At 38.2% G+C, this 19,902-nt stretch overlaps 1 protein-coding gene across 3 annotated transcripts in view; it reads left to right on the top strand.

The window, feature by feature from the left end:
- LOC135481884 (inositol polyphosphate 5-phosphatase OCRL-like) overlaps positions 1–19,902 on the top strand; it is a 69,616-nt gene that overhangs the window by 37,898 nt on the left and 11,816 nt on the right. For all 3 annotated transcript variants that reach the window (XM_064761647.1, XM_064761648.1, XM_064761646.1), the window contains 2 exons: positions 1,619–1,746; positions 6,543–6,654. In XM_064761647.1, coding sequence (XP_064617717.1) covers positions 1,619–1,746; positions 6,543–6,654 — 240 coding nt within the window. The remainder of the gene's footprint in view (positions 1–1,618; positions 1,747–6,542; positions 6,655–19,902) is intronic.

The raw sequence follows: 19,902 nt of genomic DNA, 5'->3' as shown, positions 1-19,902 counted from the left end.
TGGCAAATCAAATTCATTTAAATAACAGACAAAAAAAAAAAACACACAGCTGGGCTGCTGGTTCAACAAATTTTGCTAAAGATTCTCATCTTGCCAATCATGTCATTGGGGAGATCTATGCCTTTTTGACGTAACAGCGAACTTCATTATTGTGAAATTGTCTCAAAAGCTCAAAGAACATGATGAATGTGATGATGCAGGCAAGTATGGAAGATACAGATCAATACATGTATACATTCTCAAGTAAGGCAGCTTTTGTTGACGGTTAGTGTACAAATGTCTGTTTTGGCGCATAGATTTATGGTTTAAGCTGTAAGGATCCGGATTTATATAGGCTGGATTATTTGCCCTTGTCCTCTAGATGTCTCCACTATCAACAAGAGGACATGATTTAATTTGATGATTTATTTGTTTTATTGATGTTAAACACTGTACTCACTGAAGGGGCTTATCAGCTGTGGCAAGAACAATGCCTTTGTTGAACAAGCTAGGGAGTGGCCTGGAAGGTTAAGTATCAGTTTCATGAAAAGCACCATAAGTAATGGAAAACAGCACTCAGTTATGGCCCATAACGAAGAAAGGTGTAGTGCCATCTGGATGTTGTCTAAGGGGAGATAACTATAACTAATTATTCTATTGAGTTGTAATCTCTTGGACAACATCCAGGTCGAGCTATGCATATGTTTTTGGACAACAACTGAACATTGTTGTCCATTATTAGGCTAGGTTTTAAACTCAGCATTGTTGTTACGATCCGAGTTTTATTTCTGGAAGCTTAACTTGGATTCATTAGTGTGTAGTGTATTTGGTTTTTGTTCAGTGCCATACTCAAAGACTTTTTCTCTTCTGTACGATAACGGCCAGGTTTATGCGAGAAAACCAAAAGTGGCCAAGGAAAGGCCTTGGTTGCATTATTATAAAGCGGCCAACATTTATAGAGCCACCTAGGTGGTCATCCAAGATGCCCTGTGGGTATTGCTTGATTCACACCAACATGGCTGTTTTGGCTGGTGAGAATCTGCCCATCACCTTGCCAAATGCCATTAGTTAACTCTGCTCATTCCAGTTTGTTCAACTGATTGCACGGGCTGCCAATTTGTACAGATCAATTGTTCTTAAACATTGAATCTAGAAATCATTCAAATTTGTCAAATGTGATAAACAAATATTCTTGATTAATTAGAAGCTGGTTAATAATGGTATTGGGGGGCCTCTGTGGCTTAGTGGTTAGCGTGCTAGTGCCGCAACTGACACACAAGCCTCCCACCCATGCCACCGCTTTGAGTTCATGTTTAGCTGGCTTCCTCTCCAGTCACAAATGGGAAGGTTTGCTAGCAACCAGCAGATGGCTGTTGGTTTCTGCTGGGATATGCCCTGGTTTCCTCATAATGCTGCCTACCAGCATGTGAGTGAAATATTCTCGAGTGCTGTGTAAAACTGCAGTCAAATAATTGAATAAATGAATAAGTGATATCTTAACAGCTATGGTACAAGGAGTAGATTTTTAGCTTGTGAATATAAAGCTTAATGTTCTTATATTCTACATGCACATCTGTGTTTGTTCTCTAAAGGTATCCTCAGTCAGTTATCTCCATGTTCTTCCTTAACTCTGAATCAGCTGGCAGCGTGCATTCTGTAGCAGAAGCCTTGCTGATATTCTTACAATGTCTTCCTGAGCCGGTAATCCCGTACAACGTCTACAGAAAATGCCTGGATTCTTGTACTAACTTCTTTACAGCTAAACAGGTATGGATTCTTGCTTAGCTAATAAAACACTGTCATATTTGAAGTCCCTAATAATTCATGAAATTAATGATAGAATCTGTCCCCAGATATTAGATTTTGCATTGTCATATTAAGGTGGCTTGCAGAAAACATTCCTCAGGTATTTAAGTCACGAAGAATAGCATTTCCATTCTTATGGGAATCCTGCTGAATACAGTAAAATGTTCTGCTCACATTCTCTATGATGTCGTTTATGTTGGCTTAATATGCCTTGTTGAGTAGGTTATTTCTCGTCGCCACAGAAGTGGTGTGGTGACATGGAACTGCTCTCTCAACGTCCATTTGTTCTTTTTGTCAGTTCGTCCATCTGTCCATCCGTCACACCAGATCTTGTATTAAAACAAGTTATCTTTAATATTTGATTTTTTGACCTCACTTGTGTAGGATTCTTTATCAGTACACATACACATTTGGTATACAACATTTTGTATAGTTTAGTCTTCTCTTTTAAAAGAACATGAGTTTACTAGTCATACCTTTGGGGTCCAGTTCAGTGATAGAAATTGTTGGTAAATTCCTGCATGAAATTCCTCGTTTCAGATTAAAGAACCTTTAATTTCCTTTCTTCTGAGTCAAGCCTTCCTTTTAATAGAAGGTGTTGTTCTTTAGGGAACATTGTTTTTTTTTCTCGAAGAAGCAGAAAAACTGATGCAATTTTGTCAAGGGACTCTCTCTCTCCCTCTTTCTTCCTTCCACCGTGGAGCTAGTTTCATATTCAACGTTATAAGGGTAGCATTGTTATTTACAGCTGTCTGGCAATATCAAGTGACTTACTAGGGATGAAATTGAAGCATGTTTTTCTCTGTGAAGTGGTTTGTTTCTGGGCCTTTACAGAACTGAAGTGTTTGAGATGAGATGTGATTGATTTATTATGGCTAACAAAATGTTTCCTATTCCTGCTGGTAATTGCTGTTGATCTTTGGCCTGTTTTCCTGCCCGCTCTCTTCTCGAGTTGACCACCGTCTCTGCTGCCCAAACTAATCACCCTGGGCTGTAAAGCGTTATTGAAAACTGACCAGACGTAGCTGATGCAAAGGGCCTCCTGTTTCTTTTGACCACAGACATCTCCATCGACTGTTGACCTGTACGCTCTTGTACCCAGGTTTCCTCATGACGGGGCAGTAAATCAAGCGTGCATTGATAAGTAAACGGAGACAGCCCCTCAAAGAAGGACCAGGATAGGAAGGGTGGGTGGGAAGGAGGGAGTGGGGGGGGCAGTCTGTGTTTCCCAGTCGTCTCGCTTCTTGGAAGTGTTCTATATTGTCCTCAGAGTGTAGGTATTCCGTCTATAAGCTGTCAGGGAACATTCATCATTGGCCAGTCTATTGATGAGCAGCTGGTTAATATTTGTCAGCTCATGGGGTCTATCACGATAATGTACTGGTATTGCTGGGAGTTCTGTATAAGTTCTACTGACCAGGAGTACTGGACAGGACATTAGCTCCTCAGATGTAAGAAGGCCCTTGTTGAAATATGTTTCCCATTCTGAGGTGTTGGTCATATAGAAACACATAAAACTATCATCATGTATTGATAACCCTCAAACTTGGTGTTCTTCTGTTTGCAATAAGAACATTGCTGTCCTAGAAACATGAACAGAATGTTGTGAGTGGATGAAGAATATCCAAGGCTGAACAATTTGGGTGTCCCTTCCTCAAACAGCCTTCAAAATTCAGAATACAGTAAATTCCACTTCACTCGTTCCAGCTGTTGAAGCACTTGTTTTTATACTAATATCTACACACTTAAATAAATAAGTCATTATCACATATACATTAAGAGATGCTCATATTATCTAGTTATCTACAGGCATTTTCTAATCATCTGTTAAAGTCACATTATCAAATCATAAACGCTTCTCTTAAATTTATTTAAAGATATACACTCATTATCCGATCATCTCCATACATTATTTGATTATGTACTTACATGTACATTACCAAAGCATCCCCACACATTATCTAATCATCTCCACACATTATTTGATTATGTGCTTACATGTGCATTACCAAACCATCCCCACACGTTATCTAATCATCTCCACACATTGTTTGATTATGTGCTTACATGTACATTACCAAAGCATCGCCACACGTTATCTAATCATCTCCACACATTATTTGATTATGTGCTTACATGTACATTACCAAAGCATCCCCACACGTTATCTAATCATCTCCACACATTATTTGATTATGTGCTTACATGTGCATTACCAAACCATCCCCACACGTTATCTAATCATCTCCACACATTGTTTGATTATGTGCTTACATGTACATTACCAAAGCATCGCCACACGTTATCTAATCATCTCCACACATTATTTGATTATGTGCTTACATGTACATTACCAAAGCATCCCCACACATTATCTAATCATCTCCACACATTATTTGATTATGTGCTTACATGTACATTACCAAAGCATCCCCACACATTATCTAATCATCTCCACACATTATTTGATTATGTGTTTACATGTACATTGTCAAACTATCCCCACACATTATCTAATCATCTCCACACATTATTTGAGTATGTGCTTACATGTACATTGCCAAACCATCCCCACACATTATCTAATCATCTCCACACATTATTTGATTATGTGCTTACATGTACATTACCAAAGCATCCCCACACATTATCTAATCATCTCCACACATTGTTTGAGTATGTGCTTACATGTACATTACCAAAGAATCCCCACACATTATCTAATCATCTCCACACATTATTTGATTATGTGCTTACATGTACATTACCAAACCATCCCCACACGTTATCTAATCATCTCCACACATTATTTGATTATGGGCTTACATGTACATTACCAAAGCATCCCCACACATTATCTAATCACCCTTACACATTATTTGATTATGTGCTTACATGTACATTACCAAACCATCCCCACACATTATCTAATCATCTCCACACATTATTTGATTATGTGCTTACATGTACATTACCAAAGCATCGCCACACGTTATCTAATCATCTCCACACATTATTTGATTATGTGCTTACATGTACATTACCAAAGCATCTCCACACGTTATCTAATCATCTCCACACGTTATCTAATCATCTCCACACATTATTTGATTATGTGCTTACATGTACATTACCAAAGCATCCCCACATGTTATCTAATCATCTCCACACATTATTTCATTATGTGTTGACATGTACATTACCAAACTATCCCCACACGTTATCTAATCATCTCCACGCATTATTTGATTATGTGCTTACATGTACATTACCAAAGCAGCCCCACACGTTATCTAATCATCTCCACACATTATTTGATTATGTGTTTACATGTACATTACCAAACCATCCCCACACGTTATCTAATCATCTCCACACATTATTTGAATATGTGCTTACATGTACATTACCAAAGCATCCCCACACATTATCTAATCATCTCCACACATTATTTGATTATGTGCTTACATGTACATTACCAAAGCATCCCCACACGTTATCTAATCATCTCCACACATTATTTGATTATGTGCTTACATGTACATTACCAAAGCATCCCCACACATTATCTAATCATCTCCACACATTATTTGATTATGTGCTTACATGTACATTACCAAAGCATCCCCACACATTATCTAATCATCTCCACACATTATTTGATTATGTGCTTACATGTACATTACCAAAGCATCCCCACACATTATCTAATCATCTCCACACATTATTTGATTATGTGCTTACATGTACATTACCAAAGCATCCCCACACGTTATCTAATCATCTCCACACATTATTTGATTATGTGCTTACATGTACATTACCAAAGCATCCCCACACGTTATCTAATCATCTCCACACATTATTTGATTATGTGCTTACATGTACATTACCAAAGCATCCCCACACATTATCTAATCATCTCCACACATTATTTGATTATGTGCTTACATGTACATTACCAAACCATCCCCACACGTTATCTAATCATCTCCACACATTATTTGATTATGAGCTTACATGTACATTACCAAACCATCCCCACACATTATCTAATCATCTCCACACATTGTTTGAGTATGTGCTTACATGTACATTACCAATCCATCCCCAAACGTTAACTAATCATCTCTACACATTATTTCATTATGTGTTTACATGTAGATTACCAAACCATCCCCACACGTTATCTAATCATCTACACACATTATTTGATTATGTGCTTACATGTACATTACCAAAGCATCCCCACACATTATCTTATCATCTCCACACATTATTTGATTATGAGCTTACATGTACATTACCAAAGCATCCCCACTCGTTATCTAATCATCTCCACACATTATTTGATTATGTGCTTACATGTACATTACCAAACCATCCCCAAACGTTAACTAATCATCTCCACACATTATTTCATTATGTGTTTACATGTAGATTACCAAACCATCCCCACACATTATCTTATCATCTGCCAACATCGATCATCATCATAGATGACTTGAACGAAGGAAGTAGTTGGTCTCAAATAAGTTCAAGGTTGTTTCGTATCAGTTGCTTGAACACATGAAGTGCGGGTTTAAACTTTATTGGGGCAGGGAATTTGTAGATGCTCCCACCCGACTGTTTGTTGGGTGGGGGTATAGGGATAAGTGATCAACACCTGCCTTCATACATGTATAATTATTATGTATAAATCATCATTTTTACCCGATGTATTACTTCTGAACATTTGCTCTGTTTTTGATTGGCAGGTATTACAGGATATCCCAGAACACCATAAAAACGTGTTTAAGTATCTCTGCGCTTTCCTTCGAGAGCTTTTGAGGCACTCTAAAGAAAATGGATTAGACGAGAAGTTCCTTGGTAAGTTAAGAAAATATGTTCATCGTTTTACTGTGTTATAAAGTGTACATCATGGATGATGGATATGGGATCACTGTTACGAGAGAAATCTGTTTTGATCTGCCTAGTGAGATGTTAACGTTATGTTAGTCAAGGCTGTATGATGGCTGATCTTTGTACCTGTAGTGGTACAGTCTTCCTGACATTATGATTCATCAAGATCTTATTTCCAGATCTTGTCTGTAGTTGGACTTGCTGGGTTAATACTTAACCATTTGGCTAATTTTGAACAGCACACAAAGGAGTCAAAACTGACTCAAAACCTCAGCATTTATTCTACATGTACCCTAATTCTTCAACCTTTTCAACCAATATTTTGAGAGAACTGTAGAGTGTAGATAATTTGCACAGTTTGGGAAGCTTGTATTTTTGGTGATACAAGCAAATCATTTTATTGTCATTTTCATAATAAATGTTTTCATAAATTCCATTGAAAAAAGTACTTTACTGGTTGAAAAGGTTAAAGATTTACAGTACATGTATTAGTATTGTGATTTGGCAGAAGTGCTCATAACATAACAATGCACCTGACTGCATAGAGTGTACATGTATTAGTATTGTGATTTGGCAGAAGTGCTCATAACATAACAATGCACCTGACTGCATAGAGTGTACATGTATTAGTGTTGTGATTTGCAGAAGTGCTCATAACATACCAATGCACTTGACTGCATAGAGTGTACATGTATTAGTGTTGTGATTTGCAGAAGTGCTCATAACATAACAATCCACCTGACTGCATAGAGTGTACATGTATTAGTATTGTGATTTGGAGAAGTGCTCATAGCATAACAATCCACCTGACTGCATAGAGTGTACATGTATTAGTGTTGTGATTTACAGAAGTGCTCATAACATAACAATCCACCTGACTGCATAGAGTGTACATGTATTAGTGTTGTGATTTGCAGAAGTGATCATAACAGAGCAATGCACCTGACTGCATGGAGTGTACATGTATTAGTATTGTGATTTGGAGAAGTGCTCATAACATAACAATCCACCTGACTGCATAGAGTGTACATGTATTAGTATTGTGATTTGGAGAAGTGCTCATAACATAACAATCCACCTGACTGCATAGAGTGTACATGTATTAGTGTTGTGATTTACAGAAGTGCTCATAACATAACAATGCACCTGACTGCATAGAGTGTATATGTATTAGTATTGTGATTTGCAGAAGTGCTCATAACATAACAATCCACCTGACTGCATAGAGTGTACATGTATTAGTATTGTGATTTACAGAAGTGCTCATAACATAACAATCCACCTGACTGCATAGAGTGTACATGTATTAGTATTGTGATTTGCAGAAGTGATCATAACATAACAATCCACCTGACTGCATAGAGTGTACATGTATTAGTATTGTGATTTACAGAAGTGCTCATAACATAACAATGCACCTGACTGCATAGAGTGTACATGTATTAGTGTTGTGATTTGCAGAAGTGCTCATAACATACCAATGCACTTGACTGCATAGAGTGTACATGTATTAGTGTTGTGATTTGCAGAAGTGCTCATAACATAACAATCCACCTGACTGCATAGAGTGTACATGTATTAGTATTGTGATTTGGAGAAGTGCTCATAGCATAACAATCCACCTGACTGCATAGAGTGTACATGTATTAGTGTTGTGATTTACAGAAGTGCTCATAACATAACAATCCACCTGACTGCATAGAGTGTACATGTATTAGTGTTGTGATTTGCAGAAGTGATCATAACAGAGCAATGCACCTGACTGCATGGAGTGTACATGTATTAGTATTGTGATTTGGAGAAGTGCTCATAACATAACAATCCACCTGACTGCATAGAGTGTACATGTATTAGTATTGTGATTTGGAGAAGTGCTCATAACATAACAATCCACCTGACTGCATAGAGTGTACATGTATTAGTGTTGTGATTTACAGAAGTGCTCATAACATAACAATGCACCTGACTGCATAGAGTGTATATGTATTAGTATTGTGATTTGCAGAAGTGCTCATAACATAACAATCCACCTGACTGCATAGAGTGTACATGTATTAGTATTGTGATTTACAGAAGTGCTCATAACATAACAATCCACCTGACTGCATAGAGTGTACATGTATTAGTATTGTGATTTGCAGAAGTGATCATAACATAACAATCCACCTGACTGCATAGAGTGTACATGTATTAGTATTGTGATTTGCAGAAGTGATCATAACAGAGCAATGCACCTGACTGCATGGAGTGTACATGTATTAGTATTGTGATTTGGATAAGTGCTCATAACATAACAATCCACCTGACTGCATAGAGTGTACATGTATTAGTATTGTGATTTGCAGAAGTGATCATAACATAACAATCCACCTGACTGCATAGAGTGTACATGTATTAGTGTTGTGATTTACAGAAGTGCTCATAACATAACAATCCACCTGACTGCATAGAGTGTACATGTATTAGTGTTGTGATTTGCAGAAGTGATCATAACAGAGCAATGCACCTGACTGCATGGAGTGTACATGTATTAGTATTGTGATTTGGAGAAGTGCTCATAACATAACAATGCACCTGACTGCATAGAGTGTACATGTATTAGTGTTGTGATTTACAGAAGTGCTCATAACATAACAATGCACCTGACTGCATAGAGTGTATATGTATTAGTATTGTGATTTGCAGAAGTGCTCATAACATAACAATCCACCTGACTGCATAGAGTGTACATGTATTAGTATTGTGATTTACAGAAGTGCTCATAACATAACAATCCACCTGACTGCATAGAGTGTACATGTATTAGTATTGTGATTTGCAGAAGTGATCATAACATAACAATCCACCTGACTGCATAGAGTGTACATGTATTAGTATTGTGATTTACAGAAGTGCTCATAACATAACAATCCACCTGACTGCATAGAGTGTACATGTATTAGTATTGTGATTTGCAGAAGTGATCATAACAGAGCAATGCACCTGACTGCATGGAGTGTACATGTATTAGTATTGTGATTTGGATAAGTGCTCATAACATAACAATCCACCTGACTGCATAGAGTGTACATGTATTAGTATTGTGATTTGGAGAAGTGCTCATAGCATAACAATCCACCTGACTGCATAGAGTGTACATGTATTAGTGTTGTGATTTACAGAAGTGCTCATAACATAACAATCCACCTGACTGCATAGAGTGTACATGTATTAGTGTTGTGATTTGCAGAAGTGATCATAACAGAGCAATGCACCTGACTGCATGGAGTGTACATGTATTAGTATTGTGATTTGGAGAAGTGCTCATAACATAACAATCCACCTGACTGCATAGAGTGTACATGTATTAGTATTGTGATTTACAGAAGTGCTCATAACATAACAATGCACCTGACTGCATAGAGTGTACATGTATTAGTGTTGTGATTTACAGAAGTGCTAATAACATAACAATGCACCTGACTGCATAGAGTGTGCATGTTTATGTATTGACTCGTTCTATTCTCAGTTTGTTATGAGAATGTCACACCATGACACCATACACCATGCATTGCCAGAAGACATACTATTTTAGACAAGAAAGGTCTGCGAGGTTAGATGCACAGCATCAAGGAAACTAAAAAGTATTGAGGACAGCAAATGACCTGTTGATTAAAGCAATGAAGCTCAATTCAGACTTTAATTTTGCTGAATGCTTTACTAAATAGATTCTCTCAGAGCTCTCCAGGGATTAGAAGGTATAAAAGGCTGTCTTTTATTGCCTCCGTTAACAGGAGAGCTGTATAGATAGTGACAACTGGCAATATCACTGGGTCTCTTTACTGTCTAGATAAACTTGACATTACCATACAAATAGCAGGGCAGGCTCAGAGACTAATCTACACCCCAAATCAGGGTTTAATGAAAATTGGTTTCCATAGCCTGATAGTTCTGGCGTTTGAGAAGTGCATTTGAACTGTGGGCATGATGTCTCACTGATGTGCTTGAATTTCTTCATCTTTGAATCTGTTAGACTTGGTATTCCCTTCTAGGATCATTACTTCTTACCTTATGGCCCAGTTGCACTGATATTTCAGATGAAAGCTGGAGGTGATCAGGGTCATCTGCATGTACATGCATGTAAGATGTCATTCGATCACACATGGCAGGATAATGAAATTATTGAACTAAAAATGTGTGACGGATGCATATTTTGTATTTTAGATCATTGATATATTGAGTGCAGAATGGCAGTTACATTCTATAACTTTCCTTAACACCAGTCACATGTTCCTTCTGTTCAAGTGTAACTCTGGCGGTAACAGTCCGCTCTTTACCAATGCGTTGTCATTGCTCAAATCCAGGTCACACTATAGTTCGACAAGGTCTGTGTATAAAGTCATTAGGTTTTGCGGGGTACTTGAAGGTGATGTTCCACAGGTACTGTCCATTTCCCTTAATACCGATAAATCTGACAGCCATTACATGTGTAAAATACTTAGTAAGGAATCAAACTCAAATCAGATAAATAAATAAATTTTGTAGAGCACACGGTTGAATTCCTTTGAATCTCTGTACCTGATTCATGCAATAAAGTTGCCTTTAACCAACTCAGTATCTGTACTGCAAAAGCTAAGTCCCTGTCTGATGATAATGTGGATAAACTACCTTGTACATGTAATAGCATCATGCAATCTTCTATTTCATTTACCACGTTTATATTGTCAGTAATTACATAAGAGCAAAAACTATCAAAATGCTGTGTTGAACAAGCAAATATCCTGTCATGCACCTTTGTATCATCAGTAATTATACTGCAGCTAAAAAAAATCCAAAATGGTCTCTTGAACAAATGAATATCCTGTCATATAATGCAGTCCACAAGAATTATTTAATGCATCAAACTATTAACTGGAACCTGTACTCTTTACAAAAGATGGTTTCAAGGTTTAGAGAAGCTTGTGAAGCCTTTGTTGCCCCCCCTGCACATTGTGAACATAATCAGCTTTTCTTCAGCCTCTGGCAAATGACTTCCAGCCATTATTTCTAACCACAAAAACAATGCAGTGTATAAAGGGAACTTTAGAAGAGGAGATGATCAGTTGATGGTTAGAAAAAGATTGACAGTGTTGGCTTTTTTTTACTTGCCAGACAGTTTTTTTGAAATGTGACATTTTGAGTGATGTTATTGGATAGAAATTTGCTCTTGAAAAATGGACTACCACATTGCCTGTGGAGTTCATATCTTTGCCATTTTAACGCTTTGGCCAACCTGCTTTGGAAACCATCACCATTCAGCCTCATCTGTTATTGTCAAGATGAACCCTGGGCAGTTAATGGCTTTTGCAGTCTGCTTATGTTGATGTCGGGCTATTGAAAAAGGTGCAGCACTCTGCAAGATAATGCTTTTCTTATTAATTACTTCAGGTTGAGTTGCTCTCTAAATATGAGCCTATTGAACTGACATGTACAATGTATGTGTATGAAAGGCTGAAGTCAGATCAGCATGCCTACATGTACAAAGAGGTGAATAGCAGGGGGCATTGTTTGTCGCCTAGAACATAATTAAACCAGGTTTGAAGGAGGAAATGGAGTTATCTGTAATTCCGACTTGTCCTGATGTGGTCATGAGGATCTCAGACCTACATTTTAAGGATACTTGAGAGGTTTTAATTTATATACCTCATCATAATCTGAGATAGTTGCCATAAACATCCATGTATGAATCTTACATCCATGTATGAATCTTACATCCATGTATGAATCTTACATCCATGTATGAATCTTACATCCATGTATGAATTTTACATCCATGTATGAATCTTACATCCATGTATGAATTTTACATCCATGTATGAATTTTACATCCATGTATGAATCTTACATCCATGTATGAATCTTACATCCATGTATGAATCTTACATCCATGTATGAATCTTACATCCATGTATGAATTTTACATCCATGTATGAATCTTACATCCATGTATGAATTTTTATACAAAAGCTTACATGTATGTACAAAGTAATTAAGAATCAGTCAGCAGGTTGCTTTCATACTTGCACTTGAATTCCTTGAGCTATTTAAGAGGAGGGCTGGTATTGCTAAAATCTTGGCGTATGTGGTCACCACAACTATTTGGACTGGCCTAGGCAAACTGTTATGTCAGAGCAATAACTTATGGAAAATGTTTTGTAATTGCATTCAAATTTTTATTGTAGTGCCTTGAACATGGCATTGGCTTGTATTATTGTAGTGTCTTGAGGATGGCATTGGCCTGGTATTATTGTAGTGTATTGGACATGGTATTGGCCTGGTATTATTGTAGTGTCTTGAGCATGGCATTGGCCTGGTGTTATTGTAGTGTCTTGAGCATGGAATTGGCCTGGTATTATTGTAGTGTCTTGAGCATGGCATTGGTCTAGTATTATTGTAGTGTCTTGAGAATGGTGTGGGCCTAGTATTATTATAGTGTCTTGAGGATGGTGTTGGCCTGGTATTAATGTAGTGTCATGAGCATGGCTTTGGCCTGGTATTATTGTAGTGTCATGAGCATGGCATTGGCCTTGTATTATTGTAGTGTCTTGAGGATGGCGTTGGCCTGGTATTAATGTAGTGTCTTGAGCATGGCATTGGTGTGGTGTTATTGTAGTGTCATGTACATGACATTGGCCTGGTGTTATTGTTGTGTCTTGAGCAGGGCATTGGCCTGGTGTTAATGTAGTGTCATGAGCATGGCATTGGCCTGGTGTTATTGTAGTGTCATGAGCATGGCATTGGCCTGGTATTATTGTAGTGTCATGAGCATGGTGTTGGCCTGGTATTATTGTAGTGTCTTGAACATGGCATTGGCCTAGTATTATTGTAGTGTCTTGAGCATGGCATTAGCGTGGTGTTATTGTAGTATCATGAGCATGACATTGGCCTGGTGTTATTGTAGTGTACTGGCATTAGCCTGGTGTTATTGTAGTAACTTGAGCATGGCGTTGGCCTGGTATCATTCGGCATTATGTGTATTTACATTTCTTGATACACATGAACATGAAGATTTCATGTAGTTTCAATCATCTCATTGACTGAAGGATTCATATCCCATTTCTGCAGCACATCCTGTGTGTACATGTGGCTGAGCTGTACCCGTAGGGGGTTTTCATGATTCTGTGTGTACATGTAGCAGAGCTGTACACGTAGGGGGTTTTCATGACCCTGTGTGTACATGTAGCAGAGCTGTGCACTAAAAGGGTTTTCATGACCCTCTGTATATGTAGTCGAGCTGTACATGTTGGGGGTTTTCATGACCCTGTGTGTACATGTAGTTGAGGTGTACACATAGGGGGTTTCCATGACCCTGTGTACATGTAGTTGAGGTGTACACATAGGGGGTTTTCATGACTGTGTGTACATGTAGTTGAGCTGTACAGGTAGGGGTTTTTCGTGACCCTCTGTGAAGTTGAGCTGTACATATAGGGCTTTTCATGATGCCATGTGTAGTTGAGCTGTACATGTAGGGCTTTTCATGACCTTGTGTGTAGTTGAGCTGTACATTTTAATAGGGGGTTTCATGACCTTGTGTGTAGTTGAGCTGTACATTTTAATAGGGGGTTTTCATGACCCTTTGTGTAGTTGAGCTGTACATTTTAATAAGGGGTTTTCATGACCCTTTGTGTAGTTGAGCTGTACATGTAGGACTTTTCATGACCCTGTGTGTAGTTGTGTTGTACTTGCAGGTGTTTTCATGACCCTTTGTAGTTGAGCCATACAAGTACGGGTTTCATGACCCTTTGTGTAGTTGAGCTGTATATGTAGGGGTTTCATGACCCTGACTGTAGTTGAGCCATACATGTAGGGGTTTCATGACCCTGTGTGTAGTTGACCTGTACATGTACGGGTTTCATGACCCTGAGTGTAGTTGAACCGTACATGTAGGGGTTTCATGACCCTGTGTGTAGTTGATTGAGCCATATATTTAGGGATTTCATGACCCTGAGTGTAGTTGAGCCATAAATGTAGGGGTTTCATGACCCTGAGTGTAGTTGAGCTGTATATATAAGGGGTCATGACCCTGAGTGTAGTTGAACCGTACATGTAGGGGTTTCATGACCCTGTGTGTAGTTGACCTGTACATGTAGGGATTTCATGACCCTGAGTGTAGTTGAACTGTATGTGTAGGGGTTTCATGACCCTGAGTGTAGTTGAGCCATACATTTAGGGGTTTCATGACCCTGAGTGTAGTTGAGCCATACATGTAGGGGTTTCATGACTCTGAGTGTAGTTGACCTGTACATGTAGGGATTTCATGACCCTGAGTGTAGTTGAACCGTATGTGTAGGGGTTTCATGACCCTGAGTGTAGTTGAGCCATACATGTACGGGTTTCATGACCCTGAGTGTAGTTGAGCTGTATATGTAGGGGTTTCATGACCCTGAGTGTAGTTGAGCTGTGCATGTAGGGGTTTCATGACCCTGTGTGTAGTTGACCTGTACATGTAGGGGTTTCATGACCCTGAGTATAGTTGAGCCGTACATGTAGGGGTTTCATCACCCTGAGTGTAGTTGAGCCATACATGTAGGGGTTTCATGACTCTGAGTGTAGTTGAGCCGTACATGTAGGGGTTTCATGACCCTGAGTGTAGTTGAGCCATATATTTAGGGATTTCATGACCCTGAGTGTAGTTGAGTTGTACATGTAAGGGTTTCATGACCCTGTGTGGAGTGGAGCCATACATGTAGGGGTTTCATGACCCTAAGTGTAATTGAGCTGTACAGGTAGGGGTTTTCATGACCCATTATGTAGTTGAGCTGTGCATGTATGGGTTTTCATGACCCTGTATAGCTGAGCTGTACATTTAGGGCTTTTCATGGCCCTGTGTGTAGTTGAGCCATACATGTAGGGGTTTCATGACTCTGAGTGTAGTTGAGCTGTGCATGTGGGGGTTTTCATGATCATATATGTAGCTGAGCTGTACATGTAGCAGTTTTCATATCCCTGTGGGTTTCTGTTCTTCCTGGTATATGTAGATTGTCTGGTAAACTGTTATCCATGTTGTCTGCTTGGTGATGTGTGAAAACTCTCCTCAGCAGGACGTGACATGAGTCCCCCATCAAACATGCTAATGGTCTATTGGCGTGAGTTGAAATACCAATACTATTTGAGAAACCGCATTATTGTTATTCGTGCTGAAATTTTCAGAGATCACACTTGGTTTTGTACCAGCAAGTTGTCAATTCCCTCATAGTAGTAGTACTGTTACTTCAAACAACTTTCTGGATGTATTGCTGTTATCTGCCCTTGGACTGGATTATTTGAATATATTTATTAATGTTATTGGAGTTTTACACCTTACTCAAGAAAATTTCACTTAATATACAACAGTGACCAACATTATGGCTGGAGGAAACGCATGACAATCTGCAGGTTGCTGGCAGACATTAGCATGTACAACTGAAGGGGAATTAAGCCAGAAGGAACTGAACTTGAACTCACAGGTATTCCATTGGTGAGAGGCTTCAATGCCATTGTGCTGCGCTAGCAAACTAACCATGAGGATTACCATGGGGAGTATCTCAGAACCCATAGTTGCGTTGAGCTTACATGTAATTTACTGCAAAAGGCAGAGAATCCAGAAAACAGCTTCACTCGCATGTACAGGTATGTGCAGTATCGTAAGATTTTTTTTTTTGTATGGTGGCGCCAGTTTTGTTCCCACAGTGTTATTTGATTAGAAATATAGCCTGTCTTATCTGGGTATACAACTGCCATGAATAAGTAATGGGTACATATCATTAGAGACCCAAATTTAGGGTTTTTTTCTCTTTTCCCTGATCAACTCCACCGGTCTTTCCCGTTCATTGCATCTCATTTCAGTTAACAGCATTTATGCTCATAGGCATTGTGAAAAATTTACCGAGCAAATGGGCGACGTCCAAATAAATTAAAACCAAAAGGTACCAAATGTTTTATTGATCAAGAGATGCAAATCATTTTTTATGAGGGTACAAGCTGTATTCACACCACCGGGCTGTTCGGAAAGGCTGCTGGAAAATGTAGGAGGCTTCTTTAATTATTGAATTATCACAAATAACCAGAATAAATTCTGATATTTATTACACACATTATCATTGCATATTCATCAGGGTTATTTTATTGGTGTTCTGATGTAAAATATGCATGGTTTAGTTTTATTTTGTGATTCATTGGAGAACAGTTTTTGCTTTATTCCCACACTGTCTGAGGAAATTGTGTGGGAAGATCCAGTTCAGTTTTAAATGTAGGCCATAACTCATACAAAAATGTGACAGCAGTCCAAGCAGTCTTTCTTCAACAGAAATTCGCCTGAGATTTATCAAGGTTTTCCATTATTTTGCATGCTTAAAAAAATGACAGGCATGGTCATCCTTATTCAGATTGAACAGAATTTTTTTGTCCCTGTTTTGATTATGCAACCCTTAGTCACCCAATACTTTTCTGGGGTTTTATTACAGGTCCTGTAGATTAATATTCCTGTTATAATAACAAAGGGAAATAATAGTGTCTTCAACAATAGTGGTAATTACCAAAACACACAAGTAAAAAAACCAACTGAAGTTCGTTAATTTTCTTTTTGAAGATAACTTTTTATTTCAGATTTTGAATTTTGTATGAGGATTGACTGTCTCTCCATTTATCTTCCTGCCTGTCTTTGTAGTATTGTGATCGGGTTTAAGTTAACCTTATTTATGAGATAAAAAAAAGCATAAATTTATCTAGATAACTTTCAACTATTGAATCACCGCTTCATAAAGTGGCAGATCTTTCGGTACAGAAACTTCTATGTAAGGCATTTGGTACTTTTCGTCACTGACCTCACATTTATCCCATTTGTGGTGCATTTACCACCGAAGCACTGAAGTGAAGACAGCCTCATTTCACTTCACATTTGGACCTACTTTTAGCCTCAGATTTGTTTGAGTTTTGTTTACTCAGGAAGTTTTTTGTATCAAACTTGATGTCTGTGGTCTTGAACGAGTTGAAATAAGTAGTATTATTGGTGTGATATTATTTAATTTTATATGATTAGTGTAATTTTAATTTCTTAAGTTTTACCCACTGAGACATTTTGAAATTTGATAGGTTTCAAACAATGTGTGTACTTGTACTAGATTGCCAACAGTGTAGCTTTGAAATGATACAACAAGCAAACTCTTTTTCCTGCTTATAAAATAACCTTACCCACAAATGATACCCTACACAGAGTTGATGTATTAAGTGTAAGGTGCTGGTTAGCTGGCATGGTGGTACCTAAATAAATACACAGGTCTTGTGGCAGACTTCAAAATGTTAGGTCTGATTAAGGGTGGACCCTGCTGAGTATTCGCCCCATGGCATGGAGATTGAGCCCTAGACTGGTGTCATTATTGCAACATTGGTCAACAAGAAAGGGCCAAGAGATCCTGTTGACCCCAGCCTCTCAGATAGGGAGTGAGATTGTATGCAGATTGGAAGGCTTGACAAAGACAGGGTGCCTCCAGTCTGGACGAGTTTGTGGTTAGACATTCAGAAGGGCCTGTGTTGGGCAAATGAGGTTAGTACTGTGCTCCTTCCGAAGTATAAAAGATGTATGGAATAGTGGCATGAGGGTGGGGTAAGAAATAGACTGTGATACATTTTGTGACCCAAATCATTGATGTCATGAAAAAGGTTGTCCACACATCTAGCTTTAAATGTTTGTCAGATGCACGAGTGGTCGTTATTAAATGTACGAGAAAGATACAGTAGACATTATCATGACGGGGTTCCTGAAGAAATGGTAAATCATTTGGAATTGGAATTTCTATAGAGGAATGAAAGAACAGCGCTTTTTACATTTCGGAATGCATATATATGTTTAGAAGGTAAATTAGGTATGTTCTGATGACAACGTTGTGTGCATGTACACTGGTTAACGTTGATATCTGTAACATAACATTGTAGAGAATGTAAGGACTAAACATTTAATGTGCACTTACTGCATTTCTATAAATAATTGTTTCAAACTTCATGTATGTATTGTGACTTGCACTGGATTACATGTATTTAGCTAATGAATTCCCCCAGGGCTCTGCCTGGTTGCCTCCCACCATAATCCTGGCCACCCTCGTATAAGTGAATTAGTCTTGAGTACGTAAAACACCAATGAAGTAAATAAATAAATTTAGCTGAAGTATTGGCCTCAGTGAGACTGATCAGCCTTACCCAAATAAACTTGACTGTCTTCGTATTTAGTGATACTCTTGTGTAGGATAGAAAACAAGTAAATAAAAAAATAAACAAGTAAATGCATTTGTTGGCTAGATGATGTAAGTGCCATGTTAACCTGGAGAAGTTCCCAGCAGTAGTATGCTATCTTGAGCCTTATCCAAAAGCATCTGTTGTATCATCATTTATCTTGTAGGATTGATTTGTCTGTACTCTGTTTGTATTCTCACTGCCAACAGATGATCTACCACTTCAGATGGATTCAGAAGCTTCCATTCCCTGCATTATTTTTCCATTTTATGCTGGATATTTCTGTAAAATATGTGACATTCCAGCGCAGGGTTCAAACAGTTTTGTGTTTGCCGGTTGATATATGATGGTAATTTAGGCAGAAAAAAAAACAGGATTAAAATTTTTCTTGATGATCTCATCAGGACTTTGAATGGCATAGAGCCAACTTTTCCTATTGATGCATGCATTTCCAGAGGAACATATAAAAAAATTTGCTTGAGAGTTCACCAGTAAAACATGCCACTGATAACTTTAATGGCTCCTGGTTACTAGATGAGATAGAGAGGCTGAATATACTAGTGTAGTTAAAACATTATCAGTGAATGTGACAGTTTGAAATAAGGGACAGAAAGTATAATAAACTATGTACTATGTTTTAATATTATATGTGCAAATTCAACCCATTGTGAAAATGTGACTGTCTTCACGCTTGAGTACACCACAAAGGGAAAACAGCACTTTGTGAGAATGGTTCAGCAAGGAAAGTTGCTAAGGTATTAATGTATTTCTCTTCATGTTTTCTCATGTTTTTCTTTTTTCAACGGGACTTATTGGCTTCAAACTTACTATAAATTAATTCAAATAGCAGCCAATGACTTCGTTTTTCATTGCCATTTTTACATATTCATGTAAGTCAGAGACTATCTTTTACTCTAGTTTCAAGGGGGTTTTCCTCTTGGAATGGTTGATAAATCGCAATACTGATGTATACAGATGCCTGCCTGTCTGAAG

The sequence above is a fragment of the Liolophura sinensis genome, chromosome 1, assembly GCF_032854445.1.
Source record: "Liolophura sinensis isolate JHLJ2023 chromosome 1, CUHK_Ljap_v2, whole genome shotgun sequence".
NCBI classification, from domain to species: Eukaryota; Metazoa; Mollusca; class Polyplacophora; order Chitonida; family Chitonidae; genus Liolophura; species Liolophura sinensis.
The sequence above is the reverse complement of the archived record's forward strand: the minus strand, read 5'-3'. Positions and strand labels throughout refer to the sequence as shown.